Consider the following 10,739-nt stretch of genomic DNA (forward strand, 5'->3'; position numbering starts at 1 on the left):
TCTTGAGCCTGTAGTTCTCTATATGTATTCTATCTGCAGACTGCTAGGCGTTTCAGTCCACTTTATTACCAGTGTTCAGGGCCTTACTCAGGACGACACCGCGCGCGCGGGGGGGGGGGGAGGAAGAGAGAGAGGGGTTCAGCTGGACACATCGAGAAAGAGATGACTCCCAGCTGCCGGCTCTTCAGATGCAAAGAAAAACAGGCCCGGGCCGGCTCACACACGGTTCTGTCACACAGAGTACAGCAGTGTCTTGGTGTGTTAACATTACAGGCTCCATAAATCTGACGGCACATTTGTCATTAGCTACATATGTCCATGTTTCACTTGCAGGGGCTGAGCAAGAGTCCTTTTGGTGTCTCGGGAGGAATAAAGTGCTCACAAAAAAAGTTGCTTAGTGTCCAACTGCAATCTGAAGACACACGTATTAAATATAGGATCAACAGTGACGTGTGTGTGTCTTGAAACATGACCTGTTTTAATAAGAACTAAATACAATGCCATTATTATGTATTAACAGTATACCTAAACTAATAAGAAGTGTTCCCCTTTCTAAAGTCATGAGAAACCAAATCGATCTTAAGCTGTCGTATACAATCAGGCTGCTATTAGTCCAATGGGCCTCGTGACCTAACGTTCACTTTACTCAGTTTATTATCTTCAAGAGAAGATGGACACATTCTGTGCAAATGGCCTGGTAATAAGAGAGATGTCCACACTTTACCGGGAGACAAACAGTCACAAGTGGTCAGGAGCAAGCAAAACAACACAAAACATACTATTACTTCCAACCTATACAGGCCAATATGAGGCTAATGAACACATAGAAAAAGAGAATGACTCACGTGTGAATAAGATCATGCACATACAAGCACAATGGGAGCAGAAAAATTACATAATTGTGTGTGTGATGACAGGTCTGCCTGGCTGCCTTTGATCTGCGTTTTATGAGAGGCCTGAGGAAGATGCTGCTGAGTTGGAAAACATGTCATGGAGCTAACACACTCCACAGGGAAGGTGTGTGTGTGTGTGTGTGTGTGTGTGTGTGTGTGTGTGTGTGTGTGTGTGTGTGTGTGTGTGTGTGTGTGTGTGTGTGTGTGTGTGTGTGTGTGTGTGTGTGTGTGTGTGTGTGTAAGTGCATGTTTTTGTATCTCAGTGTTTCTCTTCTCTCGACCCGACTGTGTTGCAGTGTGTGAGTGTGTCTGAGAAAGAGAGAGACTCTGTAATAATTAGGCCCGTCCCCTGCCGAGAATTGTTTGTTTATAGTCTAATACAAGCCGGCATCCTGTTCTCTCTGTGCAAAAACATTCATATTGATGCAGAGATGCAGTACAATGACAAACTCAATCAGGACCTGGCATCAGTGCAAATCCATAAGTGTGCCTTATGATATCAAGGGGCACATTCCAAACTACAGAGTCAGACTTTTTCACCCAGAACCTTGAGCTCCTTACAGAGCAAAGACAAGCTACCCTACGTAGGAACAAAGTAACGAACACACCACACAATGGATGTAATACAAAAAGAAACGCCGAACATTTGCTCTGAGCAAAACAAGAATACATTTTTGATACCTAACATGTGATCTCGAAGATCTAGCTATTTCAACTGACAAGAAAATGGCTTTTCGATTGTAAGTCCACTTTTTAGTTAACTTTATGAGTTAAGACTCCAGTCACATCCACACTTGTCCGTAGCACTGTAATGTAGTCAATATACAGTGTTTGTGTTGTTTTACATTAATCTTGGTTTGCTACCTCTTTCCCATGTGCTGCTGCCTCTTGTCCCCAGACGTTGTGGTTCTCTTAAGTTGACATCTCAAACCAATCAGGCCTTTTGCCTCTCTTGTTCGTTCTCTTGCCCTATTTGCTGCACTAAGTAGCTACTCCACTTTTGGAGTATATCCTTCCTTCCATCTCTTGACTTTTGCTTCCATTCTTTCTTCCTTCCCCCCCTTTGTCCTTTATCTCTTCGTGCAGGTAGGTACTTCAGGAAGGACAGGTAGGCATGGAACTTTACTAGGGTTACTCGTTCTTTCCCTCCGGTCCAGCCAAAGAGCCATTGTGTGTGCTGAGAGGCTCTGAGTGGCCATAGAGTGCGTCTGGAGGATCGGTTTCAGGACAACAAAGCAGAGGTCTCGGACAGCGTCTCCTGCCTTGTTCCTCGCAGGCAGCGACAGCCCCACTACATGACAGGCTGAGGAGGGGGTCTGTGTGATGCCTCGTTATGTAGAGTACATGCAAGTCTTTTTTTCACCTTAACTAACCTCTGTCCCCTGTGATAAGAAGTACAGGAGACAATGGAAAACCTATCTCTCCTGCTCCATAAGGAGTGTCTGAAATATCCCCTGTAGCAAGTGTTCCAGGTGTGACAGACAGGACAAAGTAGTGATTTATGGAGCTGTCGTGAATGAGAAAGGCCGTGTCTCACCATGAAAGAGATGTGACACCAGAGGATGGTTACAGAGCATAATGATGGGTCCTATAACAGGAAATGACACACAGGGGGAAAGGAAGAATAATGCAGCACACACAGACAGCTTTTCATCCAGATACAATGTCCCATGGTCTGACCTGTCACAGATTATTAATGACTGTTAATGTACACCGCTTTGTGATGTTCCGTTTGTGTGGCCCGCACCCTCTGATTATAAGAAATGGAAAGAACACACTTTTCTTCCTATTAATGTATATAAGATTACTGGCGTCATATTATGCAGAAATGATCATATCATGTTACATTTCCAAATGTAAAACGAATAATATTTGGGACTAGAAGTTTGACTTTGTTTGAGAAAAATTAGAGTTGGTTTAATGCAATGCATAACATGGTTTAAAGTGTAATAACTTTGTGTGTGATTTGCCCATGATATATCACAACTTGTTTTTGACAATGCTTTTTTACCTCTTACCACATAACAATTATTTGATATAATATACTAAACTCAAAATTACTTGCTTTGACATCTGAGTAAACTCCATTGGAACTAGATGGCCAGTGGAAAGGAAGTTAATAAACCACAAGTGACATTTTATCACACAAATATTACTACTATTATCATATATGATTGTCAACGATATATTGGCAATACTGTTATTTTACTGTGGTTTTGCTTTGCCAATAAACCCTGACTGAACTAACCTCACATGCATGCCCTTGCATTATGGTTCCTGCTCTTTACCAGTCCATGAAGGACATTTTGCAGACAGGAGCTGGAGTCTTAATGGACACGAAGCACCACAGCGGCTGCTCTCTCTCTCCTAGTAAATAACTGACCCAGAACACGACTATACACACACACACACACACACACACACACACACACACACACACACACACACACACACACACACACACACACACACACACACACACACATCCCTTGAGAAGCAGATAGTCTGTGAACCTCATCACTCAGCATGGGAGAGGAAAGAGTGATGAGAAGAGTCACAGGGGGATCACCCCCCCCACTTTCCCAAATGACCACTGCACCACTCTTTAAAGTGCATCCTTCCTTTCTTCCTATTTCCTTCCCATAAGGGACCGATAATCTGAAGAGGTTGGCTGAGATACCCGATGGAATTCATTACTTTGGCGAACCACCTGCTGTACACTGGAGTGGATAGTTGCTTAAAAGATGTGGAAGGAAGGAAACATCTCGCATTTTTTGTCTCATCCATCACCCATCCTTCTTCGCTCTCCATCTGTCTCTTTCCCCGTCCCTCCTTCTGCAGGCATCTCAACTCTTTTCCAAAAACAGATCCCGTTACATGCCATTATACACACTTAGCCTCTTTTTCCCCACACACACACACAACAGAGTGTGGGGGCTGTTGTGGGTAGAGATGGTGGAATGGCTTTTGTGTAGCTAGATTAGATAAAAAAACACTAATGCCATTAGGCTGATGCTCTGAAAGCCGCAGTCACACACCGACAGCGACTCGGGGGAATGCACACCCGTCCCCAATGGCAGACAGAAAGAGCCGCTGACACATCAGAGGCAGGGATCAGGTTTTCTGCTTTTGTTGGGATGGTTCTAAATAGCAGCTAAAAGCTACATAACCAGGTAACGTGTATTTTTGTATCACCAAGCCTGGGAAATCACAGCTTCAAATGAGCCCCCAACATTGATTCCCTTTCGAGGAGGACGGGGTCAAAGTGAGGGCGCTCTGCCAGCATTGCCCCATGTCTGCTTCTGCTTGACTCAAAGTCATAGAGGCACAGTGTAGCGTCAGCCATGTACGTCAGTCCATATGCATGTGTGTTCAAGTGTGCTCCCAGTCTCCAGTGGGGCAAATGGATCCAGATGGGAACCCAGGAATCACATTCCCTACCTGAACACACACACACACACACACACACACACACACACACACACACACACACACACACACACACACACACACACACACACACACACACACACACACACACACACACACACCTCTGGAATGTGTGTGTATGAGTCAGATTGTACGTGTGTATAATGTGAACATGTCACCGGTGCCGGGGGAGTTGTAGAAATCGGTAAGTCATCAGCGCATGCATGACGACTTTGGCTCATCACTGACCCAACATACGATCCACTCGCCGAGCAGGCCTGAGCTAGATGTATGTTACAGAGCTTTTAATCAATGGTATACGAAGGGTGTGGCTTGATGATGGAGATGATTGCCTGGGATTTTTCTTCCTCTCTGGTGCCATTTTCACAACAGCAGGAAGAATCGATTTGCTACAACCAAACCTGCCAGCTTTACTTCATAGGCCTCAGCAATGTATCATGTTGCATGTTCACTGATAGAGATGATAAACATGCATGTCTGAGTGCAAACTGGGTGAGTGTGTACACGCCCACACACACACAGGAATCTGAAGATTCAAAGTTTCTCTTGGTTACAACAGCAGGGTTGACCTCAATCAGTATTATATACCTTGTGACATGGTGAGTATCGGAGTTGGAAGGAAAAGGATCTTGTGGTCCTTTTTCCAAGAACCCTTTTAGGAAGTCTGGATCATTTTCCTGCACTTTGACCACATGATCCTGGTTTCAGAGTTTCCTGTTTCCTGAACTGTTTTTCCTTTCCCCCACAATCTACCTGCTCTGATGTAGTACTTTCTGATTGATAAAGGGTGCATTCTGCAGCACAGAATGAGTCATACACCAGCCAGAATGCAACTTGGAAAGAGCAGTCACTTAGACTCAAGCCCTTGTTAGTGTTACTTGTCATTATAATGTAATATGAGCAGGGATAAGATTTTGTAAAGTGCTACTGACTTGTAAACAACTGTAAGATTACCAACTACTAACACCGGGCAAGGGAATTAACCAACATATGCGTGTTAATTGCTGTGAATGTGGTTACGTAAGTAGAGACATTAACTAAATGAAAAACATTAAGGGGAAAAGATCATCAGTTGTTCTGAAACATGAGCCTAGATGTCTTTTTTTAGCTCCTTATTTCCTGGGACAAAAACAAACATGTTCTTATGAACAAGTTCCAGGAAAGTAACATGTGTGATCCATAGAGTTGAAATGAACCTGACAGTGAAGGTAGACAGAAGTACACTGTGAATGGAGTCCAAACTCAGCAGGGTGCATCATGGTCATATAATATGAACAAAACATTGTTTAGTTGATCACAGATGGTTGACAATCATAAACTTTTTGTTTTCATGTGCGTGAGAGTGACGAAGAAAGGGCTTAAAGATGAAGTTTGTGTCTGCACTTGTAACCTTTATTTTGGAAACTGATCCTTCCCCCCATTAATGCTGGATAGGTGAAAAGCCAAGAACAGCACTGGCCATATATGACTATCTCCAGCGCTCATTTTTCCCTCCCCTCCCTTGCTGCCTCCTTTTCTCCCCACATTGATATCCGACCTGCACTATATTAAATCTGTTAAGCACATTCCATATTTTGGTTTTTCAAACCTGCTGAGGATTTACACACTGTGTCTGTGTGCCTGAAATATGTGTTGCTGCTTATGGACGACTGTATTGAACTTGCCTTGGTAAAAAACACAGAGAGGTGAGTTTCACTGCCAAGGATCCAAATAGGGAACTTTGGAGACTTCAGGAATGCTCCAACCTGAAAACACGCACATAAAAGGAATGCGTTACAAATGAATGTCTATTTTCAGTCAATTGTTTAGTATAACTTACATACACATTTTCATGATGTTAATAAATGACTTCCTTCCCCCCTCTGTGTTCATTACACTGTATATGAATACTGACTTCTCCTGTTATGAAACCCATTTCATCGATGTTACGTTCAACTCATTTTCAGCTGGAATGTATCTGATTAGCTGCTGGCTCTTCTTTATATGCAGCTTGATTTCCATACAAAAACAATAAACCGAATATATACAAAGTTGAATATAAACAGACCTCTCCTTATTTAATATGAGTTGGTCTAAAATCACTCTTACCAGCTCTCTTTGGCAACATCAACTTGCTTTTAAATGTATGTAGGCTGATTGCTGCCTATTTTAAGAGTTCATGTCTTGGCTGTATTTGGATTTGTTCATTTTGGCAATGATAAACACATATCTATCTATTTCAAGATATCTTAAGTTTGTCAGATGACATGTTTTTATCAAGCCAAAAGAGAGAGGAGACAGTTAGTCGGTTTGGTCCAAGCACATATTTTCACACTGTAGCTCTCCCCGTGGTCTGTGTTCACACATTGTCCTGCATCTCAGTGAGTCACAAGTACCAAACCTTTATTTGTATTCTTAGAACTCTCTTAGCTTATACACACATTTTTATTAGTCATAAACTTTTGGACAATATGTATATGTATGCGTCTTTACCTTGCAGTAGCGTAGTGATTCCATAAGCGTGAGGAAGCCAACTGATGCCTGTTTATGAATACCATGCAGTTCTACCAGCACAGGGAGAAAATAAACAACAACAAAAAGAGAATTAATTTAATTACATCAAACTGGAATTTCATTGTTGCCTTTTGTTCATTGATGTGGGATGTAAGAATGATTGCCCTCTGGTGGATATGGTTCAAATCTGGGGCAAACTAATCTGAATTCTGTGTGTGGTATTTGTGCATGCATCTGTGGTGTGCATGTGGCGTGTCTGTAACTTTGTGCGAGTCTTACTCATGCCGGAGCACTCCCTGTCTCCATCCCAAACATTAGAGACAGCATGGCCAGTTACAAGGAGATTCACCAGGCTCTGGCTGAAATGATAGATAAGAAAGGAGACATCAGCACTTTCAGAGAAAACATAATGCTGTACATCCTGTAACCTTTACCACAAAAAAAAAAAGAAGAGCTGTCAGTCGTCAACCTGAGAGAGGTGTTTTTTTTTACCTGCCATGGCCATGCACAGGGTCTATCAGAGGCTCCGTTGTGTCCTGGATCTCATTTCTTATATTCTCTATGCCCTGCACAGAAAAGAAGTCTGCATTTAAATTAAACATTGATGAACACAGAGAAAAATACTACAAATGATATAACACCATGATTAAAAGCTTATTAAGAAAACAAACAATATTTGTACGTGTTTAAAAGCTGTCTTATTTGAATAACCACTTAATAAATATGCCAGTCGAGACAACATCGCCAATCAGTATTTCATATTTGTATCCTCCCGCTATGTTGCCATTTTTTCTTTTTACCTTAGTGAGGATGACTGAGTAGAGGAAAAGCAAGACTCCACAGCACCCCCTCCAGGTGTGGCAGAGAGACAACACCTCCTCTCTGAGACCAGAGACTGACATCACAGTCCGCTTACTGAAGGAAGGGCACACACATAAAAATGATTTATGAAACGCTCAAAAGACAGATTTGTTAGGTTCAAGGATCGATATAACTGGTTTATTAATTATAGTTTAATATTGATAACTTTCACAATGTGGAAGAAATCAACTAAACGCATCAAAGTGGAAAGAAAAATGGGTTCTTGTCTTTTTGGAGCCACTACCCTCCTTCGCTCCACCCTGGAAAGCCTGCTAGTGGAGTTGTCTGTCTCAGTTAGCATGCACTTCTTCCTTGTGAGTCAGCACTGCTTTCTGCTGACTGGGGTCTCAGCTGCCAGCAGGCTGTGTGATGAAATTCCAATATTCCTCTGGCAATAGCAGCCTTGCATACACTTAGTTTGTGACGGACAGAATGCGTGCTAAAAAGGTAGTAGAATTTTTTTTATTAGGCAATCTGGGAAAGTGCTTGGTCAGCAATTTGTAAGCAGAGTGAAATAGCTAATTCAATGTGAGAGAAATTAATCAAACGACCCCCCCCCCCGCTGATAGTATCTTCTAACACATATGTAGTTCTCTATCACAGTACTGAATGTTGGCAAATGTAACACAAGGATTTGTAAGGTCTTAATCCCGCCAGAAACCCACAGCAGTATTTAATGACAAGATTATCTGCTTCGAGGAAGAGGGTCATGAGTATGAAAATGCAAGGTGTTGTGCTGTGGTGAGAATATTAAGTTGTACTTACTGGACAACACTGTGAAATCGCTCAAAGCCAAGGTCTTCAGCAGCCAAAGCAGCTTGGCACAAGAAAACACACATAGTAGAATCAGAGCATGGCACAGAAAAAACGACATACTGTAAAATAGTTAATCTAGTTTAGTCTTCTATAGTTTGTATCATTATTGGTAAAGCAGGATTAGGAAAATAAGTGTAACAGGTCTGTGCACTTTTATTCTAAATATGACAGATGTAGGCCTCACTGGGTTGCTGTTCCTGTGGAGGCTGGCTGCTCTCCGGCGCTGGCACCTCCTGTGTTTGCGACTGTGACTGTGTGCTGCTATGTGGGCTTTGTCCCTTGGCCCAGGTCACCAGGCAGAACCCTGTGGAGGGGCTGGAGCAGGCCGACTCCAGGATTTCACTCAGCGTGGAACACAGTACTGTTTTTTGCTCCTCTTCTAACAGACACAAACATACAATATGCATGGTTTAACCAAGCCATACAGCTACCTAAAACAACAGAAAAACAATGCTTGGGAATGTTCTCTCTACCTGTCATCTGTCTCCAGTTTGAACTTTCTCTGTTGAAAAGAATGTTCTTGAAGAGGAAGGCCTGTAAAGAAAAACAAACTTGGTCTACACACTTGCAATATTCAAATGGTGCAATATGTTACATGCTAACTTTTATTTAAACACATGGTCCAGCCAAACAGACTTTTGTTGGGCAACCCTGTGTTGTAAAATGACAATAAATGAACCTTGAACCTCTAGGATGTTGAACTACACCTTACCTGGACAGGTGCAAGGACAGCACACGGCCCTCCTTCAAACTGCTCCAGTGCTGTTTGCTCATTCTCACAAAAAACAAATCCTGTCATAAAAACACAGGCAAGTGAACTGTAAACATGTTGACAGTGATAACAGGTGAGGCATTTCTTAAGACACCATGCATAAAGGCACAGGTGTTAGCATGTTCACATTGGAGGCCATAGTGCAAATTCCTGCTGAACTTTTTTATTTTATATTTTTTAATATGTCTGTTGATATATTGTGATTTTAAGGGTGTCTATTACCATCTGGCCTGGGACAACAGCTGGAAATTAGCCATGTCGGCTAAAGCTGCTCCATTTACTGTTTTTGTGACAGTTCATTGATGGGGACTGTCCACGACACTATAAATAAATAAACTAAACTAAACTCAAACACAACAACAGGATAAGTAGCTGCTTAGTTGGCCATCAGCTATAGAGGAGGATTGAAAAGAATACATTGCCTGTGGTAAACTTGGGATAGAAAAAAAACCTGGAGACACTTGGCTCTCTGCCTAACATGGGTGGAATATATTCTCATCATACCTTGGGTCCATCTGCGGAATATGGATGCAGAAACCACTCCACTGGAGGGTCTGCCCCAAACCAAATCCACCACCTCTTGGTTTAACTCCGACATGACAATTGTCACTCTTCAGTCCAACAGCCACGAGGGTACACGATAGGTCTGTTAAGGCTAGCTTGGGAACTCTTTTAAAAGTTGATATCCCGCTTCTCTCAGAAGGTAGAGCCTGTGGCATTGGCCACAAGCTGCCTGTGTTACACGACACAGTCCAACACCAGTCAGTGGGAGCAAACTGGTGGGTAGGAATGACATCAACTTAACCGCAACAGCCTACAAAGTAAAGAAACAGAGAGATGTGCTAAGGGTACAGTTTATACAAAAGAGACCACATTATTAAACACGGGTGGACTTTATTGCATGGGGCGTATACAACACATCAGTGTAATACTATATAACATTACTCGCTGGTGTTTTATAAATCAGCGATAAAGCTAACCGTTGGATAAACGTTAAATAACGTTCGTTACAACGGATGGTTAGTACTAAAAGTACCGACAGAAGAAGGATAATCGTAATCATTTTCTATTGCGGTGTTGTTAGCTTGAAAGCTGTTGTAGAATAAAAGCTGATTTTTTTGAGAGCTGAGTTCCCTTGGTAATGTCAGCAGTTAGCATTAGCTTTACTACTAGCAGCTACTCTTTGATTGCTTTGTCATTCAATTGCCTCTCCCACGACACCATGCCGATCGTTGCTTTATGAAAGCATACTGAGTGCCATTAGTTAGATAACGTTCAAGCGTATTACCTTGGCACACAGTCGAGTAATGCGATTCCGTATTGGTTATATATTTTGGTAGCAATTTAACTATCAGTAGCCTCTCTGTCATTCGTTTATTTACAACAGAAGTGTAAAAAAGCTGTGCGTTGACGTTCATTTGACGTGACTGCCCATTGGTTGAAATCCAGAAAGT

The 10,739-nt window shown here is 42.3% G+C and overlaps 1 protein-coding gene across 1 annotated transcript; it reads right to left on the reverse strand.

Moving 5' to 3' along the window:
- Positions 1–5,870: 5,870 nt before the first annotated feature.
- On the reverse strand, positions 5,871–10,664 carry mindy3 (MINDY lysine 48 deubiquitinase 3). The gene is made up of 11 exons (XM_010797850.1): positions 10,574–10,664; positions 9,790–10,099; positions 9,226–9,305; positions 8,987–9,047; positions 8,698–8,892; positions 8,463–8,514; positions 7,637–7,751; positions 7,329–7,402; positions 7,116–7,195; positions 6,816–6,886; positions 5,871–6,088 (listed from the first exon to the last, which is right to left on the reverse strand). Exons 2-11 carry the CDS (start codon positions 9,881–9,883, stop codon positions 5,900–5,902), a joined length of 1,011 nt encoding a protein of 336 aa, XP_010796152.1. The 5' UTR covers positions 9,884–10,099; positions 10,574–10,664; the 3' UTR covers positions 5,871–5,899.
- Positions 10,665–10,739: the final 75 nt, after the last annotated feature.

The sequence above is a fragment of the Notothenia coriiceps genome, unplaced genomic scaffold, assembly GCF_000735185.1.
Source record: "Notothenia coriiceps isolate Sejong01 unplaced genomic scaffold, NC01 NC01_scaffold00038534, whole genome shotgun sequence".
Lineage (NCBI taxonomy): Eukaryota > Metazoa > Chordata > Actinopteri > Perciformes > Nototheniidae > Notothenia > Notothenia coriiceps.